This window comes from Balaenoptera acutorostrata, chromosome 5 (genome assembly GCF_949987535.1).
Source record: "Balaenoptera acutorostrata chromosome 5, mBalAcu1.1, whole genome shotgun sequence".
NCBI lineage: Eukaryota > Metazoa > Chordata > Mammalia > Artiodactyla > Balaenopteridae > Balaenoptera > Balaenoptera acutorostrata.
Genome location: NC_080068.1, coordinates 98,859,088 through 98,881,507, shown reverse-complemented (window position 1 = coordinate 98,881,507; position 22,420 = coordinate 98,859,088). Strand labels below are relative to the sequence as shown.

Here is a 22,420-nt window from a genome sequence, read left to right as displayed (position 1 = left end):
GGAGGGAGGCAGAGGCAAGGCAAAACAAATGGAACGGTTATCTCTGAAAGGGGTTTCACCTTCTGTAGCCTCTGCCTCTCAGCTTCCACTGATGAGCGAACTAATTGGATTTCCACCGTGTGCTTCTTCACCAGGTCTTCTAGGCGCTTCACCAGCTGGTCTTTGAGATGTTTCTTCTCCTCTTCTGTCTGATCTTTGATTTTACGAAGGTCTTCTTCATATTTTTGCTTCATATATTCTGTCTCAATACATGCCTCTTTCTTGGTCTATAAAAAGAAAAAGGGCTTGTAAAACTGCCAGGGTGGGGAGAGGAGCAGGAGATCACCATTTCTCTTTTATGTAACTTCTACAATGTTGATTACTGATTTCAAAGCATGTATCACAAGGTACAATAAAGTTTATAAAATCACGTGTTTGATATCTGTAAGAGACTTCACTTTATCCACCATCAGAAAAGGGCTTTTTGGAGTAGTGTATCTATTGTCATAGGATCAGATATTCCAGCCCATACTATGGTGGTTTCTAAAAAATGCTTTGTTTGTTTTGACTGGGAACATAGAGCAGGAATCTTAAGCAAGCTTCCAGTTTCCCAAGAGCTAATGATAAGGAGTTGGGAGAAGTCTGCTACATTCTCAGTCTCCTAGCTTGACATGTAATGACATGCAGTTGGCAGGACGTTGGCTGGAACTTCACACCCACGCATCCACCCCTGAAACTATGGGACCTGTTGCTTCCAAGTGGACCTGTCATGGTTTGGGGCTGGCCTCCATCTGAAGCTCATTCCAGCAGAGCCCCCTGTGACTGCTCCATCCCCAGGGCCAGGTCAGACGGTACCTGTATATCTGTGCCTCCTTTCGTGCACGGACACTCCTGGGGAAAGTTCTGATCCTGCTGAGGATGGAGACTGCAGGCTTCCAAATCATCCTCTTTCCCTAGGACTTCATTCTCTGAAACTCTCTCTGTCTTCATGTCATCTGCAAGTACAGTGTCAACATCATTGGGAATGCCCTTGGCCTTGGACACATGCCTGAGGCCTCTGCAGTTGGGTCGCCATTCTGCTATTCAACTATTTTGCCCTTGACTCCCCTATGTAACCCCTGCTCCATGGCCTTCTGGCCTCAAGCATGGTCCAAGTGGTGATTGTCACCTTTGCCCAAATAGCATCTTGAGTTCAAACAGTTGTCCTGCTCTCCCTTCTTAAACTAGTCATCTTCAAATTTTTTTGATTGTGCTTTCCATAGGTTAAAAAAAATTAAGGACGTTCCTAGATAATATGTACATTCAAAGGATTTAAATAAAGAGATTTCAAGTATAAGACAAAAAATAAATATAGTTAGAATTGCTCAGTTTCTTCCCCTATGCCCTACTTCTGAGACCACTGCTGTAAACCCTCCATACCCTCTGGTTCCAACTCGTACTTTCCAGCCCCAGGTGATTTCTTCTTTCCCAGACACCTCACTGCTGCCTGGGCCGCACCCATGAGAGCAAGGCATGCTGTGGGCTGTAAAGTAGCAGTCCCATAAGCTCCCTAGAGGCAGAGCCTATGTTTTGTGCCTTTATTGTATCTCCCAGTGTCAAGCTGATGACACTGTACATATTCAAGAACTTTCTGATGAGGGAGCTCAGTGGAAAGCACTTTGGAGTAAGATAATCTGAGACTCAAACACCACCTCTATCACCAGTCAATTGGCTGGCCTTGAGCTAGCCACGTTACTTTCTCAGCCTCATGTCTTCATCTGTGACATGGGATACTGACAATACCTAACTCACAAAATTATTGGGAACACCCAATAACATCACCGTGTGAATGATGTTAGAGTATAAAGCATTTTCTAAGTCTGGGGAAAAGCCAGAGCTGAGAAGTTCAGGCACTATGGTGGACGGTGGAGAACTTTCTGGGGGCCAGACATCCTTTTGCATCATGCCTTTTAAACACCTGACCTGTGTCAGCTCTGGATGTCGGCTCACTTGTGTCCTGCATGGATTGGACTCGCCCACCAGGCAGGTCAGATCAAATAGCCCTGCCCTCCACTCTGCTCCCTCAACAGTCTCAAGGCTGCAAGCAGCGTCAGGCCAACCTTTGCTGTGTAAGGAAATCGTTCCGGGCATCTCACGGCTTTTCTGTGTCACATGACACTCTTGCAACATCAGCCTGTCTTTGGCAACAGCCAGCTTCTCCCCAAGTTTGTCTGCAGTGCTTTTCAACTCTGAATTCTCCTGTCGAGCCTCCTTGAGCTGCACATCCAGGTCCTAAACAGACAGAAATGGTCTCATTTCTCTTGTTACAGTTCTGTGTCGAGACATCCTATGTACATCAGATCTGAAAAGTGAGTAAGTGCACAGCATATGCCTTTAATCTCTGGAATTCAGTGGCTCAGGGTTCATCAAATCGCTACTCATCCTCTGATTGGCTGTGTGACTTTTGGCAAGTTATTTAACCTTTCTGTAGTGAGGATCAAATGAGATAAAGTGTCTGGGACAGAAAAAAAATGCTCAGGGAGTATGAAGGATACTAGCTGCTGTTACTTTTAGAGATGGGGCTCTGTGAGTCTGTGGGCCTCATGTGACTGACTTGTCAATGGTCTGGCTTTCCACAAATATGAAGCCCCAAGGATGTGAGGACAGCAAGTTGTTATGGAGTGAGTGGGGGCTTTAGAATTAGGCTGAACTGAGTTCAAACACTTGGTAGCTGAGTGCCCAGCTAGGCCCATCCTTAAGCTTCTCAATTTCAGTTTTATCTTCTCATCTCTAAATTGTAAGTCTCTCAGCTCTCAGAGGACAGGGATCAAGGCCGGCTCACCGTGTGTCTCCTGCCCACAGCCCCGGCCTGGCACATAGTAGGTGTCCCATACGTACTTGCTGAATGAATGTAGTTGAACTCCATGGAGTAATAATGCTCGCTCTGGCCGAAGTCAAGGGCTTTGCGCAGCGCATGACACACGGTAGGTGTTCGATACTAGGGGCCATGCTTAGTCTCCCATCTGGAAGGTAGGAAGAGTCCCTGCTTTACCTGAACGCGCTCCTTCAGCTTCTGGGTGTACTTCTTCAGGTCACTGATCTTGCGGCCTCTGTGCTCCAGATCCCCTTCTAGCTTCCGGACCTGGGCCTGCAGGGCCGCCTCCTGGGCCTGGAAGTTCTTCCGGAGGTCGGTCTCCTGCCCCTGCCACTGCCACAGGGCCTCGCTCACCGACTGCTGCATGGCCTGCCGGACCGCCTCGTTCTCCCGCTCGTACGCGGCCTGCAGCTCCTCAGCCTTCCGAGCATAGCCCTCGCTCAGCTGCTGGTTCTCCGCTCGCAGCCGCTCTGCTTCCAGCAGGACCTCCCGCATTTCGGGGCCGCAGCCCGGCTCGGCCTGGGGCTCGGGACCCTCCGGGGCGAGCCGGCCCCACCGGGGCGCCTCGTGGCCGCTCAGGTGCCGGAGCCTCTGCTCGTAGTCGGCCTTGAGCTCCAGCATCTCCCTGGAGAGGGTGAGCAGCCGCTCGGCGTGCTCGGCCTCCACACTCAGCTCCCTCTCCTGGGTCTCCAGCCCGCAAGCGGCCGACCGGGCCAGCGCCTCATGCGTCAGCCGCTTCTGCAGCTCCAGGGCGCTCTCCAGGGCCTGGATGCGCTGCCTCAGGGCCTCCTCGCCCGCGCGGCCCTGCGCCTGCAGGAGCCTGGCCTCCGTCTCGGCCACCGCCTTGCGCAGCTCCTCCTGGTGGGCCTCACGCAGCGCCTCCATGCCCGCCTCGGCCTCGTCCTGGCGGGTGTTCAGGGCATAGATCACCTGCGGGAGGATTCGCGGAGCCGGGTTAGCGGGAGGGGCGTGGGTGTGATTGAGGGGCCACGTGACCAGAGAGGGCCGTGACCCTGGCGGTGACGTAGGCTGATCCCCACGAGCTGCACCTGAGAAGAGGATTTGAGTGGAAGCGATTTATTAGAAACTGTGCCCAGGAGAAACCGCTAAGGAGTTCCACTGGGACCTCTGGGAAGCACCATGGGAATCCAGTGAAGGGTCTGAAACAATCTGGGACACAAAAAGAGCCCCTCAAAACCAAACCAAAACAAGATACAACAAAACACTAGAAAATAGAATCCAGCAATGTAAGAAAAGGATTACACACCATGACCAAGTGGGATTTATCCCAAGAGTGCAAAGTTGATTTAACATCTTAGAATGGGATTGACATATATACACTACCATGTGTAAAATAGATAGCTAGCGGGAACCTGCCGTATAGCACAGGGAGCTCAGCTCTGTGCTCTGTGACGACCTACATGGGTGGGATGGGGGCGGGGGGGCGGGCAGAGAAGGAGGGAGTCCAAGAGGGAGGCGATATAGGTATACATATAGCTGATTCACTTCACTGTACAGCAGAAACTAACACAACATTGTAAAGCAACTATGCCTCAATTAAAAAAAAAAAAAGACAGAATAAACAGAAAACCGAAAATAGTAAAGAAAAAAAAATCAATGTGACACACCACGTGAATAACATAAAGGACAAAACCCATAAGATTGTTTCAACAGACACAGGAAAGCATTTGACAAAATCCAATACCTCTTCATAACAAAAACACTGACCAAACTAGAAAGAGAAGGGAACTCCCTCAACCCAATAAAAGGCATCTATGAAAAACCCACAGCTAACATCGTACGTACTCCATGGTGAAAAACGGTTCTCCATAACTTCAGGGCTAGGTGCTGAATACACATTCAGAATCTCAGAAAATCCTCAAGGCAGCCCTGCAAAGTTGGTATTTTTCTCCCCATTCTAAGAATGAAACATTGAGGTTCAGAGAAATTAAGCAACTTTTTCAAGGTCACAAGGGATAAGAAGATTCGAATAACCTGTGCTCACAGCATGGTACTGCACTGTATCTCACCGTCCCCCTGGAACATTCATTCATTTACGCATTTACTGACTATCTCAGATGCGCCATGTTCTGTGCTGAGCGCTAGGAATATGTGCTGATCAATAAGGCAGCTGACGTTGCGGCCTCAAAAATATTGTAATTCGTCAGGAGAGTCTGACAAGAATATGGTCAGTTTCGATGCACTAAGCGCTATGAGAGGGATCAGCCCCACTTACTAGGGAAACACAGAGGGAGGGTCTAGTAGAAAAGACGACTTCCCAGAAAAAGGGAGCCTTGTCTCCTCATCCTTGGGGGTGACCAGTTCCCTTTTACATGTCAGCCTTCATGTGGGTAAGAACAATATGACTTCTGTGTGTTGTATCATAGCACTTGGTATGAAGTTGAGCACACGACAGGTTCATAGTAAGTATCTATTACGGTACTGTTGCTGGTCATCAGAGATTCATGCTTTCTTTCCACAGAGTTGCTGCAGAGGAACAGCCACCAAGCGGAGACCACATTTCCTAGTCCCCTTGCATCTAGATGGGACCATATGACTAGTGATTGCCAATGGAATGTGGCCAGAGGTGGATGTGCGTCATCTCAGGGCCAACGCTGGGGTTAGGGTTAAGGGGAGGGTTAAGAAGGAGGCATGTCCTTTCCGGTCTCTTTTTCCAACTGCAAACTTATTGTGGAGTGCAAGATGGAAGGTGCCTGGGTCCTCAGGGACTGAGTAGAAGGCCACCTGCCCACCAGGAGCCCTGGCCTTGATCTCTACACGAACAAGAAATAAACTATTGTGTTGAGCCTCTGAAGTCTTGATATTTATTTGTTACAACAGCTATGATCACCCTGGGAGAACTCACAGGACTCAGAAAATAGTCATACTCACGGCTATGATTAATTATAGAGAAAGGATACAAGGCAAAATCAGCAAGCGGAAAATGAGCTTGGCAGTGGTGGAGGTCAGCGGGGAGTCTGGAGGAAATGAGGTGAAAGCTTGCAAGAATCCTCCGCAAGTGGAGTCACACAGGACTTGCTTAATTTCCCCAGCAAGGGGGTGTGACAACACATGTGAAATACTGCCTACCAAAGGAGCTCGTTGAAGACTTAGCAAGGTTTTTATTCGGGGCTAGTCGGGTAGACAACTTCTTCTCGGCATTACCAAAATTCCAGACTCCCAGAAGGAAAGTAAGTGCTCACATAAATCACATTGTTTGCACAAACAGTTAAGGCCTGCTGAGATGTTCTTATTAGTGTGGGTGATGGGAACCCTCTGGAAATCCACGTTACCAGATGCCAGCCAAGGGTCAACTTTGCAAGCAGACCATTCTAAGGATAAGCAGTCTCAGGTGTGCTGTGTTAACTTTTCTGCAACCTGATACCCCAACTGATTAAAAAAAGATTGACTTTTATCTTCAGTGGAGTCAAGCTGTGCCAGATCAAATCTTAACATAAATGGGGTTTTCTCACGGTGAAGAACAAAACATCCTTGTAAAGTTTATTCCGTGAAATTTGACATTGGTTATTCCATTGAGGATAAAATAAATGAGTGATGGTGGTGGTGATCTTGGGAACTGGGGTTCCTACATTCACTATACCTGTACGACAGAAAACTTCGTTGGAGATCCAGTATATTCTGATGCCACTAAAGCACTTAATGAAGAAAGAACCCAAACATTGTACCCATTTGAGTGAGAACCATGTCGCCTGTATCAGGGTCTAAAGGACTTCACCTTTTCCCAGCATTCACTCATGTGAGTCTGCCCTGTCTGTGAAAATGCTCCCCATGGGCACACCCTTGAATTAACACAAGATCAGATTTCAGGCTGGAGGTAGCAGAGAGGGTCTCACAATGGGCTCAAGCCTTAAGGCACTTTGGCATGCACACTTTTATTCGTGGTGTCTTGCAATTAAAGTCCCCAAACAATCCCCACCAAAGACCTGCCCAAACTGTTCTCTTAGGCTGAGATCTGGTTACAGAACTTTTGGCTTTCTAGAGGTGCCAGACCCACCGTCTCCTGACCTTCCTTAGAAGGTTACTCCAAGGGTATGTATGCATAACCTGGAAAGTATGATACGTTATTATTCATATCATATTTTAGTCACCATCCTTTTTTATACACATATACATTCATATGCACCATGATTTTTTTTTATTTCATAGATATCTTGGAGATTATGCCATTTCTGTATATAAAGAGATTCCTCATTTTTATTTTTGGCTGCTTCCTATGCCACATCATATGGATGTACTATAAATTATTTCTCCATTACCTGCTGATAGACATTAAGTTGTTCCTCTGTGGAAGATCATCAATATGCTTACTTCGGTGTTATTAAATAAAATTTTCCTTACTCTTTTTTTCCATCCCTGTTGGTAATCTTGAGGTCCGATTTTTGCTTATGAATGCAACAAATGAAATTCCAGAGCTTGGTCTTAAAAAACTCATCTTCACAGTTAATATAGAATCTTAGGAAAGAGATGAAAGAAGTGTCTCCTCTCCCAGTCATAGGTGGGGAGAGATGCCATTTTGCATCATAAAACTGATATGAAGAATTTGTACTAGAATTCTTCAGTTCAAAAGCAGCAAACTCATTTCCCTGAACAACATGGAGACGTGTGTGAATGTTCACAACTGTGCCCATGGCAAGGGCACTCCTGGCACTACTCTGTTGGGTCATCTTGCCTATTCTCAAGTCAGTCTCATCTTTTTCCACTCTCTCCACTTCCTCATTCTCACAACCTTGATCTCTGAGCTTGCCCTCCTTCTTCCCCTAGCCCAATAGCCTCTTTTACCTTAATTTCTCTCCTTTAAAGCCACAACCAATCATTTCAACTACCTTCTTATTGACATCTTCAAATCACCTGCCCACCTCATCTTTAGCCTCACATCCTTCATATTATGAACACCAGATCAACCCACCCACCTCAGCTCTTGTCAAATAATACTAACTGGTACTTAAGATTTCCAACCTCATCTGTGCTCTCCATGCGGATACCATTTAATTGAGTTGTCGTAGTAATTCCCTATTCTTTTCTTCCATAAGGGCTATTTCAATTTTCTACCATGTTTCTTAGGGCTACAACCCTAAATCCTGGCCCACTCCTACTCTCCTAGCATGTAGTTATCTCCTGTTTTTTTTGAAGGAGTAATGATTAAGGGCTTCGACTCCAGAACCAGCCAAACTCAGCTGAAGTCCTAGCTTCACTCTATCCTAGCTGGTGACCTGGCTTAGGTGATTCAACCTGTCTGGAGCTCAGTTTCCTTACATACAGTAAAATCGGATTAACAATAGCACCAACCTCCTACGGCTACATTGAGGGCTACATGAAATATTGCATAGAGACACGAGATACCCAATAACTACGTAATGAATATTACCTTCTGTCCAGAGAAAAGGACTTGGACTTTTAACTGCAGGCTGGGAAAAAGCCAGAGCATTTGGTCATTCTTGGTACAGTGTTGGGGGCAGAAGCAGACTGGTGTGGTTAAACAGAGAATGGAGGGTGGGGAAGGGGAGATTAAGAACGTGTACCATTCTTCCCCAAAACCACTGGTGAAGGGAATAGGGATAGAATAGGCAGATGACTAGATGGGCAAACAAGATCAAAGTAAGGTGGAGGGCACTAGAGAAAGGCAGATAAGAAGATTTAGTAGAAAGGAAAAGAAACAGAAGAAATGGTATAACTCAAGATAAATGAGTTTTACTTGAACAATTGCAGGAAAGTATAAGGAATTTCACCTCCTATGTAAAGTGTCCTTTAGCTCCCTCCAGATAATAGAAACTTATCCCATTAATCTGTCCTCCAGTGCACTGTGAACCCCTTGGTTGTTATGGCCCTTTCATATCATAGTATGGACATTTAGATGCTGGATGTCAAAGTAAAATGTGAGCTTCATAAGAATAGGGACCTCAGCTGATATATTCTTTAGTTCCCCAAGCACTTAGCACAATGGCTGGCCTGATCCAGACTCTCAGTGTGTTTCCTGTTAGACTGAACGAGAACTTTGTAAGGGGTGGCAAGAGATTGCACGAATAGGATTCCAGAAGACAGACCTGCAGGAGTAGAGGCCCTGAAGTGGGAACACACATGAAACAGACAAGCATAACACGTAAAAGACGAGGCTTTGGAGTCTACACTGCCTGAGTGCAGATCCTCTTTGCCGTTGTATGGATGCCATACAACATATGGATCCAGATGCTATCTGCTCTCTGTTTGACCGTGGGCATGCCATATAATCTCACTGGGCCTCAGTCTCCTCATTTGTACAATGGGGAGAGTAAAGTTCCTGCTTTATGAGGTTACTGAAGGATTAAATGAGACAGTGCTATACAACACATCACATAATGCCTGGCTCACCGTAAGCACCTATGGGAACTGGCTGTTGTCCACAGGGCACTTTAAGCCTGATGGAGATTTCTGTGGCAATGGCACTCCTCTTAGGGAAGGCAGTATAGTAGAACTGGTGGAGTAGGGGTCCTCTGGAGTGAGAGAGACCTAGATTTAACTTCCTGGTAACAGAGATTGCTGGTGCACCCAATATCTGTTTCTCTCCTTTGTCCTTAGAAATAGAACCTTAACTTTTCTGTGGGCACATTGCCACATTCCTCAGCCTCCCTTCTAACTTGGAGCAGCTAAGTGACCAAGTTTTGCCTAGTTGGATATAAGCAGATGTGTCATTATTTCTTCCGGGATGAATCTTTTATTTTCGAGTGTTCATCTTCAACCATGAAGGGGATGCCACAGGCTAAAGTTGGCAGAACAATAAGATAAGAGGAGCCAGGGTCTCTGGCACAGTGGAAGACCATGCCAGCCCTGCAGTGATTCCAACAGGATTGCACTGGGTTTTCTGTCATTCACAGGCAAGCTAGTTCTGTTTGATACATATACTTCTCAACTCTGATCTTTTAAAAATTGCTTAAGTTATTTCACTTCTTGAAGCCTCAGTTTCTTGCCTGTAAAAGAGAGATAACCCAGACCTGGTTTTTTTGAGGATCAAATAGGATTACATCTTTTAGTTGTTGGCACATAGTAGGTATTTATTAAATGTTTTTTTCTTCTCTTTTCTTACACTATGCCCTCAAAAAGGAACGTCCCTTGTTTTTTGGAGACACAATCTGCTTCACCTTCCCACCCTACCCCACCCTCAGAGTCTGAAATTGAGCAGATTTTGAGCATACCCACCCTTCTCCTGGGCCTGATGCCGCGCAGGTCACTTGGCAACCTTTCCCCTGCCACCTGCTTGATTTCTTTCAGTCACCACCTACTCAACTGAAACTTCAAAGTGACTGGCCCAAGCCTTATTTGTGAATCTTTCCCTCAGGGGAGGCCAACTTCAGAATCCATCATGGGACATGGATAATTCAGGAGCCAAGAGAAATACTGAGCAAGTTGCAATGTCTTCCCAAGGGTTTTAGAAATTCACTGCTAATGGTGTGAGTTCAGAGAAAATTTCTGCAGCCGGCCTGTTAAGGTCTTAGAGGTTGAGTATTGTAAGTTTAACAGAGCTATAATTAATGGTTTCTGAGCATCAGATCGTAAGGAAAGTTTCCATCGAGTCTGGCGGCAGGAGTCAGAAGTGAAATGGAAAAGGAAAACAGGAAATAATATTTATTGAGTGCCCAGAGTATAACCTTCTCTGGGCCAGGTGATATACATATTATTTATAAATAAATCTAACAATAAATAAATCTAACAATTTTACAAAGTGAACATTCTCATGCTTCTTCCTGTTTTACATTGGGTGGGGTTAATTTAACATCTAGGAGTGATAGAGCATGGTGTTTAAAAGGAGGCTTTGGATCCTGCTGGACCTGGGTTCACATTGTAGATCCACCTCTCTGTAGCTTGAGGGAGTTATTTAACCTCTCTGATTCTCTGTCACCTCATCTATAACATGGGGAGAGCAATGCCTACCTCATAGATTTGTTTGGAGATTAAAATGACATACAGAACCTAAAACCCATAGCAGCATTCCTAGCACAGAGTAAACACTCAAGAAATTCTGACTGCTATTATTTTTACTATTATTGCCAAAAGACAATGTTAAAAATAAATAATAAAATAAATAAAATAATGTTAAAAAGTGCAGATGCTGGGATTGAAACCCAAATCCTTTTGGATCCAAAAATTAAAAGAAATAGGACAAGTAGCTTGTTTAGAAAAAACCTGGTGATATTCTTTCATTCAATATTTTTATAGCATCTTCTACACACTCGGCATGGTGCTAGGCACTAGAAAAACAGAACAAATAAGATCATTCTGTTGAGGGGCTTATAGGTTAGCAGAACGTGTTAGATTGTCCTGTTTTTCCTTTTTTTTTTTTTTTCCTTCCTTGCTATGGCCCTTCCAGTCTGTGGACAGCATTTACATTTCTTTCCTTTTGGGCTTGCCTGTAACTTGCTTTGGCCAATGGAATGAGAGTGAACTTGTTGCAAACAGAGGCTTTAAGTGTGTTTATGTGTTTTGGCTTGCTCTGCTTCTAGAAGAGTACATTTAGGGTAGCCATAAGTTCCAAAATGAGAGACACGTAGAACAGGCTGGACCCCAACCCAAAGGCTGGAGTTAGCTTGGCTCAGCCAAGCCCAGCAGAGAGCAGCTGTACAGCAGCCAACCTAAGCAGGAGACAAAGCACTGCTCTTGTAGGCTGCTGAGATTTTTAGGGTTGTTTGTTACACAGCATTATCGCAAGAAAACCTGACTAACACATGAAAAGAGAGAGAGACAAGTAAGCCAATTAATACATTTAGTGGTGTTTGAGGTGCTTCGCTAGAAATCTGCTAGAGAAAGGCACAAGGGTCACAGGGAAGGATCACATTGCTCCAGTAATTCTCCCCCTTCCTTCCTGCATCATCATTAATGGATCACTCCCATCGACATATAAGTGTATTATAATTTTTATCATTAACAAAAATCTTTCTTTTGATCCCACATCCCCCACTTTTCTGCATGTCTTTATAGCAAACTCCTCAAATACTTTGTTTATACCCATTGTCACTAATTCCTCACCTCCACTTCTCTCCTGAACCCTCTCCAATCAGGCTTTCAACCTCACTAATTCACCAAAACAACAGTCAATGTTTCACTAATGACCTCCAAGTTGCTAAAGCAACAGAAAATTCTCAATCTTTTTGTTTAACTTTTCAGCAGCATTTGACATAAGAATCACTTCCTTCTCCTCGAAACTTTGTCTTCACTTGGCTTCCCTCCTACTGACCACTGACCACTCCTTCTCATCTGATTGGCTAGTTCTTCCTCATCTCTCATCCTTCAAATAGGAGGGCCTCAGAACTTGGGCCTCAGACTTTCTCATCTCTACAAACACTTTCTTGGGATCTCATTCAATTTCACGATTTTATGTATGCTTTTTTTTGCTAATGACTGTCAAATTTATGTGTCCAGGCTGGACCTGTCACCTGAATGTCAGATTCATGTCCTGTTGCTTACCAATATCTCCTCTATGTAACATGCACCTCAAATTTAATTCTGCGGATTTTTCCTTCAAAACCTGCTCTTCCCACATTATTCCCCATCTCGTTCCATAGCAATCCCCTTCTTCCAGCTGCTTACGTCAAATTTTGGAGTCTATCAATAAATACGTGAAAAGATGCTGAACATCACTAATTATTTGGGAAATGCAAATCAAAACTGCAATGAGAATCACTTTGTTGTACACCTGAAACTAACACAACATTGTTGTTCAACTATACTCCAATATAAAATATAAATTTTTAAAAAATTAAAAAAAAAACTGCAGTGAGATACCACTTCATGCCCATTAGGATGATGATCATCAAAAAACAAAAAATAAGTGTTGATGAGGATGTGGAGAAATTGCAACCCTTGTGCTAGTGGGAATGTAAAATGGTTCAGCTGCTATGGAAAATGGTATGGTGGCTCCTCAGAAAATTAAACATAGAATTACCATGTGATCCAGCAATTCCATTTCTGGAATTTCAATTCCAAAATAATTGAAAGCAGGAACTTGAATAGATATTTGTACACCCATGTTCACAGCATTATTTACACTAGCCAAAAGGTAGAAACAACCCAAGTGTCCATTGATAGATAAATGGATAAACAAAATGTGGTATATAGCTACAATGATATATTACTCAGCCTTAAAAAGAAAAAAATTCTGACACATGCAACAACATGGATGAACCTTGAAGATCTTAAGCTAAGTGAAATAAGCCAGTCACAAATGGACAAATGTGGTGTATGATTCCACTTATATGAGGTACCTAGAGTAGCAAAATTCACAGAGATAGAAAGTAGAATGGTGGTTGCCAGGGGCTGGGGGGAGGGGGTTCTGGGGAGTTAGTGTTTCATGAGTAGAGAGTTTTAGTTTGGGAAGATGAAAAAGTTCTAGAGACAGATGGTGGTGACAGTTGCACAGCAATGTGAATGTACTTAATGTCATTGAACTGTACACTTAAAAATGGTAAATTTTATGTCATTTATATTTTACCACATTAAAAAAAAAACAGTTAAAAAAAGTTTAGAGCTGTCTCTGCCTCAAATCTGTCTCTGACATCCTAAATCCACTCCATCAGCCAATCCTGAATCTCGCCCCTTCTCACCATCCCATCCTGCCCTTAATCTGAGTCATGAGCACCTCTCACTTGGACCATTACAATGGCCTCAACCCTTGTTTCTACCTTGCCATCTAAAGTCTGTTAAAAGTCAGTCAAATCATGTCTCCCCACTGCTCAAAACCTTCTGATGACTAACCACGCAGAAAATGTCAGAGCCTACAGCAACCAAAAGGGGGTTACATGTTCTGGCTCCCCAGGACCTTTCTGAGCTCATCTCATCCTCTCCTCTTTCTCACTCCCTCCACTCCAACCACACGGACATCCTTGCCGTGCCTCAATCATGCCAAGCACACTCACTCTCTCACTGCATCTCCGTGTATATTGTTGCCTCTTCTGGGACAACCGTTCTCCTTTGGGTTTCTACTCATTTGCCACCTTATCAGTGAGACCTGCGCTGATTACCCCCCAAGTCATTGCTCTCCCCATACCTTTTCCTGCTTTATTCTTCTCCATGTCACCTTTATCTGACATATCATATATTTTACATGTTGTTTTTTTTTTCAATTTGCTTCTTGGTCTTCCTCTCTAGAGTATGAGTTATAAGCAGGTAGGTTCTTTTGCCTGTTGCGCCACTACTAGATCCCAGAACAGTGCCTGACGTGTTCAAAGGACTCTGTAAATATTTGTTGAATGAATGAAAAATCTCTTTATCCAAGCAGAGAGGCATCAGAGTGCAGAGGATACTTGAGCTGGGTTTGAAAAGATGAGCAAATGTCATCCAGGTGAAGAGAAAAGGGAAGAAAATACAGGTAGGGGGAGTGTCAGGAGCAAGAAGTAGCACAAAGGCATGAAATAGGGGGGACTGGGGAGGGGGACATGCAAGGGGAGTCCTCCAGGCCAGAGCCTGGTGAGGGGCATTGGCAAGACGGGGAGGACAGCATGACCCAGTGCTGGACAGGTGGGCAGGGGTCAGACACTCAAGGGTCCAGCATCCATGTTAAGGAGTTTAGACTTTATCCTGTTTACATAGCACATGGTGATCATGCAGACTCCCATACCTTGCCCTGAGATCCTGATGTAGGTCCTGGCCTCTCCCTGGGGCAGGGAGAGGCCAGGACCTACATTTTTAACACTTGGCTGCCCAGGGCTTCAGACTCTAAAAGCAAATGGGTGCATACTTTGAGGAACTGTGGCTTCTGTGCCATGCAGGAAGCTTTTCTTACAAGATTCTACCTCTCTGAAATTACAGGGAATAAAACTCTCCATAATGTTTAATTTTACATGTCAACTTGACTGGGCCACAAGGGGCCCAGATATCTGGTTAATATTATTCTGGGTGTGTCTGTGTTTCTGGATGACATTAACATTTGAATCTGTCAACTGAGTAAGGCAGATTACTCTCCCCAGTGTGGGTGGGCCTCATCCAATATCCAGTGGAGGTCTGGATAGAACAAAAGCCTGGTTCAGGGAGAATTCACTCTCTGACAGCTTGAGATGGGATGTCAGTCTTCTCTTGCCCTCAGGTTAGGATTTACACCATTGGTTCTCCTGGTTCTCAGGCCTTTAGACTGAGACTGGAATTTGCACCACCAGCTTCCATGGGTCTCCAACTTGCAGATGGTATACTGTGGGACCTTTCTGCTCCATAGTCACATGAGACACTTCCTCATAAGGCATCTCTTTCTACATATATATCCTATTGGCCCTGTCCCTCTGGAGAATCTTGACTAAGACATTGTCCATTTCATAAGTTTGGGGACCACTGCCCTGACTTCAGTGTGGAGTCCAGATGCAATGGGGCAGGGAGAAAACTGTGGGAGGCAGGGGAATGAGATCGGGGTGAGCTGGAATCAGAGCAGGGGAAATGGGAAGGGGTGTGGGTTCAAGAGCGGCCAATTAGCAAGAGGGGCAGGGCCAGTGACCCACTAGGTATGGGGGGGGGAGAGGGAAGAGTCCAGCGGATTCTCCAGCTGGCATGACTGGAGCGGGGCGGGGGGTGTCCGTGCCACCCCACCTCAGAAGCATAGCATCCTGGGATGCCAGAACATGGATAGGCCAAGGTCACTGCTTGACTCATGTCCCTGCACATGAGGCAGCTCCAACTCTCCTGGCACCAAGTCAGAACGGAGGACTAGCTAAACCTTAAGAAGGAAGTCCTGAATTTGGGTGCTGAAACTCCTGGGAAGAGCAGAGGTCATGTGATCGCTGTTCCTTTCTTTATGGAAATGGATTAAAACAGGTCCCAAACAAGGCTGGGCTCCTGCAAGCAAATGGGCTTGGAATGGAGGCCAAGACACTCATTTTTTTAAAAAAAATCTCATTATTACCCATCAGACAGCCATTGCTAGGCACCTAGCTGCACATGGCACTGAGCTGTGAGGCATAAGCTTCTGCGTAATTGAAGCTCAACTGTCTCCCAAACTTGTTTAGACTGAGACTTAGCTGAAAGGTAAGGGCAGTCTCTTCAGAAGGCTCTTACTGAGAGTCCCTCGTCTCACTGGCGGAGGCCAACACTCACAGACACAGGCCCGCCTGCCTTCCAGGGAGTTTCACCCCCTGCATAAGATGAGTGGATATATGTATATGTATAACTGATTCACTTTGCTGTACACCTGAAACTAACACAACATTGTAAATCAACTATACTCCAATAAAAATTTTTTTTAAAAAGCTTTAAAAAAACCCAAAACCAAAACACAAAAACAAAAACAAACAAAAAAAGATGAGGGACCATCTTTTGAAGCTCCAATGACTTGTTTACAGCTTCTTGGAACACAAAGACTAGGGCTAGCTCCCTTGGTTAGCCAACCTGGTCAATATTTATGCATATGTGTTGCAATACTTCCTTTGTGAACAAAATCAATACAAAAAATTCTTTAAAAAATCAATACAAAGAAATCTTAATACCTCTCACAGGAAATACTTTAACAGAGAAGTACTCCAAGTAGGAGCATCAAAATCTATAACTACAGATACAAACAAAATTATGTGAACTTAATAGCAGAAAAAGAAGATCTTCAAGCTTACCTGCTTAGATTATGTATTATAAATTTAAATTCCAACAGCGGGCTTTCTGTGCATATCTATATGGACACACATATCCATTTGTTCCATATAAATGATACCACACTGAATGCTAACGTTATTTTTACACAGCACTTTACAGTTTACAAAGCAACTTTACGAGGTAAACCCCACAGCATGAAAGATAGATATACTGAATGCCCATTCTAAAGGAATTCTTATTTTCTCCACTGTTCTCTGTGTTTCGTGGGGGGGGGGGGGGAATCTCTTTAAACATTTTCCAGTCCATTTATTGTACCTTCTACATAATCCTCAGATAAACATGTTTATGTGTTTATGTTTCAAGTGACATATTCTTGTCCAAACACCTTAACAAAACCCAAAGATCTGTTTATTATACGTGGGTAACCTTTGCATATTGTCCTCCCAGCCATGGCTGAGTTTCTGTGCTCTGGCATCACGTGGCTTTGAGTACAGCAATAAGAAGTTTTACTCGCAATTTATGGGTGATGGGTACATGTTGCTCACTTAAACTGCACACCAGAAACAGAAGGGCCACACCGGGTCAAGTTCACAGACCAGACCATCTTTTGTCTCTGACTTGAGCTACCGGGAGTATTTGTGGGAGAACAGAGCCCTTGCCAGCCCACCATGTCAGGGACCTCACAACGTCAGGAGTAGATTACTTTAAGTTAAAATAAAAAGGATGTAAGAGTGAAGATGCATGTTCAATTGCATGTCCCAATTTTGTTCAATTACAGGTTCCAATTTTGTTTTAAAATCATACACACACATCAACAAAGAAAAAGGTCAAGAATGTATCAAAAACATGACCAAGGTTATGTCTGGATAGTAATAATGAAAGGTATCAATTTTTCTCCTTTTTTTAAACTTCTGTGCATTCCCAATTTTTCTATATGAGTGTGCACTTCAATTATAATCAGAAAAAAATCTTTGTTTTTTGTTTTTTTTAAGGATAGGGATATACCATCAAACTCTTCCGCATCAGTTAATCCATAAATGTCTAAACCTGAGACACAAGCCCTGGAAAGAGAAACGTCTGACAAGGAAGAGGCAAGTGCTGAGGCCTCCCTCCTGGGGATCTGGCTTTGGTGGCACTGCCTCCTCCCGGCTGGCTGGTCTATTCTGCTCTAAGCAGCTCAGTTGTGATAAATGTGTTGTCTTTTCCATTAAGGACCTTTGTTCTGTGGGGGCAGAGTTTAAGGTAATCTTGTTGCTGCTGTGGGTGTAATGAGGTGTGAAAGGTGCTGCCTGAAGCTTCGATATGGGAGACAGGGAGCTGCAGGCCACAGGCCACGTTGGGTGCAGCCACTCTCTGCTTTCAGAAATAAGCTCTTGAACTCAACCTCGAATAAACTTCTCCTGGGAATGAACGTGCGACAACAATAGTAAGAGCATTTGGTTTTCATAGAGTTGAGGGCACGCCTGCTCTCTGTACTTCCTGAAAATTTCTGGAATCATTTCTTCCAAACCACCTTCCTTGTGATTACTCTACTTTAGGGGCCCTTCATCCCTTGCTTCACTAGAGTGTTCCATTTACCGGGCCCAAGGTCATTGCTATGGTTGTTATTATTACCATCATAGAAGAGGTCCAGGGTGAGCAGCTTGTGCTTAGGTTGGGGATGAACTGGAAGATGTATATATCACTTCTCTCAGCACCCATAGGCCTACCCTTAATCTCAGAGCCAAAAGGGAGTCAGGGAGATGCAGTCTCTGGCTGGGCTGCCATGTGCCTAGCTAGAATATAGATGGTTCTATTACTAACAGGAAAAAAGAGAGACGGGCTGTTTCCCCTGTGCCAGTACCTTAGAAAGTTACAATCTTGCCTTTTACCAAATCTATACCAGCTATGTTATATACAAATGAGGATGTCGAGGCTCAGAGATTTTAAGCAATTTTGCCAATATCCTTCATCCCATTAGGGTAGAATGGAAACTAGAGCTTGCCCCGTGATTTTCAGTCCAATGTTCTTTTTCTCTAAATTGAGTCTTCGGTTTAAACTGAAAAGGTTACCATAGAATTTCTAAGCTGTGCCAGATAAATACAATGACCTTTAAAAATGATACCAGATTGTGACATTGCTCAAATGTTGAACAGAGATTCAAAAGGAGCCAGTAAAATGTCAAAAAGAAAGATGACTATATTCGTAGAATTTTAAGATTATAAGCAAGATACCACAAAGACCATCTTTTTCATTTCATAAATAAGGCAACTTTGGCCCCAGGAGTCTACTGATTTCTACACCGTCACACAGCTTTTGTGGAAGAGCCACAGTGGGGCCTTTATCTCTTGATTTTCAGTGTTCCTTTCACTGAATCTCAAAGTCCCTCATGAGAGAGATAATGGGTCTCAGAAGAGCCTAAAGTTGGAACCCATGAGACTCCCAGGAAGCCCCACTTCTATCTCCTCAGGTGTTATCTACAGAATTTGTTACTCTCTTATCTGACTCATATTCAGCTTCAATTCAACAACCTCCATTTATAGAAGCCCTTCCCTTCATCAATCACCGCGCTGGGGTGGAGGGATGTGAAGATACAGAAGCCATGGTCCCTGCCCCAGGAAACTCACAATTTAGTAACAAATATGTAAAACAACCATGAAGTGATGCAAGATGACATGATGGCAGGATACAGAGTGGTGACTACTTTATTTTCCCAGAAAATGTAATATCCCACCTACCATCTGTGAAAGACTCTCACCCCTGGCCAAAGGGACGAGCAGGTATCCTTGGCTGGCTATTGATAGAACCCCATCCTTCTGACCAAGTAACTGGCACAAGCAGGGTGTGGGATCCAAGCCAGGCCAAGCAGGGTCCTTCCTAGGATTTTATTCAATTGAGGTAGGAGAGAATCTCTCTTGCCTGTCAGGTCTGAGGGTTGGAAGGATGTTAATTCAGAGTGACCTATGGCCTTGTTCTCCATCACATGGAAAAAGCCAGTTATTGGAAAAGAATGACTCTGCCACACAGACAAATGAAGAGATAGTAGGAGAAAGAGCTAAAGGTACCTGTCTAACAGCAACAAATATCTAGGTCCTTGTATCATCATCATCATCATCATTAACATCATTAGAATTAACACTTTTAGTGCTTACTTTATGCTGGGAACGGTGCCTGTATAAAATGTGGGCACTTGATATCATCTCATTGAATAATGATAATAGTAATATGAATAAAGTTATAAAGTTATTATTATCCTCCTTTTACAGAAGAGTAAAAGAGGACAAGTAATTTGTCCCACAGCTAGTGGGAGAACTGGGCCATGAACCCAGATTTGTTTGACTCTAAAATATTAGTTCTGGGACTTCCTTGGAGGTCCAGCGGTTAAGACTCCGCGCTTCCAATGCAGGGGGCACGGGTTCGATCCCTGGTAGGGATCCCTGTAAGATCCTACATGCCGCGTGGCGCAGCCAAAAAATAAAAAATAAAAATCTTAGTTCTTTCTACAGCAACATATAGCCCTGAGCCCGAAAGGCACTGTGCTCTGAATGAAGGCTGGTGGCCTGAATTTCCCGCTCAGAACTAGGATTCAAGTATTCACACCATTTGACCCCAGGCTGGATTGACTCTGGGGATAGCGTCTTCTCTGTGTGGATTCCTGGTGGGCCTCTCCCCAATCTGACATCCCTTCCTTGACCACCTTGGGTGGAGGTCCTCCCTGTAGGCAGAGAAATCTCAAGTCCTCTCCCTGAGCTGCCCCAGGGTGAACATCAGACTCTACTTCTACAGTCCCCACCTCTGTTCAGAGTAGAAGACCACCATTTCTGACACCTACACATTTCCACAGTGTTCATTATCCAACAGGTTGTCCTTATTGAGATCTTATTATGTGCCAGGCACCCTTCAAGTTTCTTGAGATGTATCAGGGGACATGATATACAGCGATTGCTGCCTTCATGCAGTTGAATTCTAGTGGCAGGGCAGGGTGAGAGAGGGGGTGGCAGAGAGATCGACATTAACAATAGATATAATAAATGAGTTCATTATGGTGAGTTAGAAGTTTGTAAGTACAATGGAAAATGAAAAGGCTGACCAGGAAAAGGGAGATCAGCAGTATGGGGAGAGAGGGTATCATTATTTGAAACAGGACAGTTCAGGTTAGCCTCGTTAAGACAGTGACATTTGGGCAAAGATGAGAAGGAGCTGGGAGGTTAGCCAGGCAGACTTCCGGGTGAAGGGTTCTAGGCCAAAGCAAGGGTCCTGAGGCCAGTGGGGGCTGCAGTGGAGTGAGCAAAGGGGTAGTAATAGGAGTTAGGCTGGGGAGGTCATGGCAAGCCTGGGTTGTAGAGTCCAGGACTTTGGCTTTTACAAGTTGGGAAACCAGGAGTCCCCTTTGGCCCTTTTCTCTTCCTCCCAGGACATGAAGACCGCACAGCCTGACCACCAGGAAGTCCCCACGTCCGTCCCTCCTCTCGCTGAGCCTCCTCCCACTCTCGTCCCACAGGCCCTCATCATCCGAGCCTTGTCTCTGTGCTGCCCAGCTCCCTGCCCTGCAGGAGTCACTGCACTGAATATAGCTGCTCCCAACACTACCCAGTGGGGCTCCCCACGGCCCCCTGGGTAAAATGATGCTCCTTGGCATGACATTCAAGGCTCTGAACAATCCAGTGTCCAATCCTGCCACTGCCCCCGCACAACGCAAGCTCCAGTGACACTGGGTTACACACTGCTTCCTGCACAAGCCACACACTTTCAAACCTTTCTGCTTTTGCTCGCTCTTCTCCGTCTGTCTGGAATGCCTTTCCTGCCATTCTCTCCCTGGTGAAATCCTCCTCGACACAAAGTTCGAGATCCAATGTCACCCTGCCTTCCAAGAGCTCCTCCAGGGCCACCACAGGAAACTCATTCATTCAAGAAATATGTACTGAGTCCCGAGGCAATAAGCTGACACTGTGAATCATTCTCACCTAATAGTTCTCTTCTGGTATGAAGACACGGAAAGAGATGTAGATTTTAAATTTTGCATTCCTTTCTTTTCTTAAAGAGGTTAGGGTAAATTTATTACTTCCTTCTCTGTTCCCCCATAGGATCTGTCCACACTCCTTTGGAGCCTCTATGTACTCCTTAGCAGAGACCACTATTTGTGCTGGGAAAGGCAGTCTCACGCATGTAGTCTTTCAGGCCCTGCTGAGCCACATAAGAATGGGCCCCTCGGCCTGGAACCCTTCCTAACCTAGAGTTAAAGAATGCACACAGCCTGTGCCGGGCTTATCAGCTTGTATGAGAATATCTTTCCCTGTTTCAGGCTCAGTGTGTATTCCTTTGTTCTGCTGAAGCGTGTAGGTCGATGGCCCTGCGGCACATGCCCAACTTTCAGTATTTCAGACCCCAGGAGGGAGGAAGAGGGGTCCTTCCGCTAGTGCACAGTGGCCCTATGTCAGCCGCCCAGGCATCTGCCAGCAGACGGACCAGTGCACACCACTGGAGCTGATCTTTCTCTCTCTTCTCTATGTGAGTAAAGCATTGATTCATTTAATGCTTGACGACGACATGCTTTCTTTGGCGACTCGAATACCAAGATGCAGTGGGCAGAAGTGTTTGGACTTCTACTCCTGGTGGTCGGCACAGTGATGATCTTTGCTCTCCCTCCATGTAGCTGGGGTTCTCCCCTGGCATTGATAACAAGCACATGATGTTCTGCTTGACAATTTGTTGGTCCCAAGAATCTCAATTTTTAGCTGATATCCTGCTAATTTACTCTATTTTCCAGACCCTCTTGCAGTTTTTTGTGGCCACACGGCTAAGTGCTACTTAATGAAATGTTAGAAGGAGTATTATGTGGGCTTCCAGAAAGCCTCCTTCAATGGGAGGGGATGCACCTATCTTCACCCCTCTCTTTCCAGCAGTGTGGAAAGGAGTTGTCATGGCTGGAGCTCTAGCAGTCATCTTGGACCATGAGGAGACATCAAGAATGAAGCTTTGCAGCTGGCAAGGCAGAGCAGAAAGATACAAAAGCCTGGCTCCCTACAGCATGAATCTTCCATCCCAACCTGTGATTGT

General features: G+C 44.9%; 1 protein-coding gene across 1 annotated transcript in view; it reads right to left on the bottom strand.

Annotated features, from left to right (window-relative positions):
* The window catches only part of FAM184B (family with sequence similarity 184 member B), a 123,026-nt gene that overhangs the window by 65,138 nt on the left and 35,468 nt on the right, over positions 1-22,420 (bottom strand). Inside the window, exons 2-5 of the mRNA XM_007187611.3 lie at positions 3,011-3,763; positions 2,079-2,250; positions 835-974; positions 60-266 (exon numbers count right to left, since the gene is read on the bottom strand). Of these exons, the coding sequence (XP_007187673.2) occupies positions 60-266; positions 835-974; positions 2,079-2,250; positions 3,011-3,763 (1,272 nt within the window). The remainder of the gene's footprint in view (positions 1-59; positions 267-834; positions 975-2,078; positions 2,251-3,010; positions 3,764-22,420) is intronic.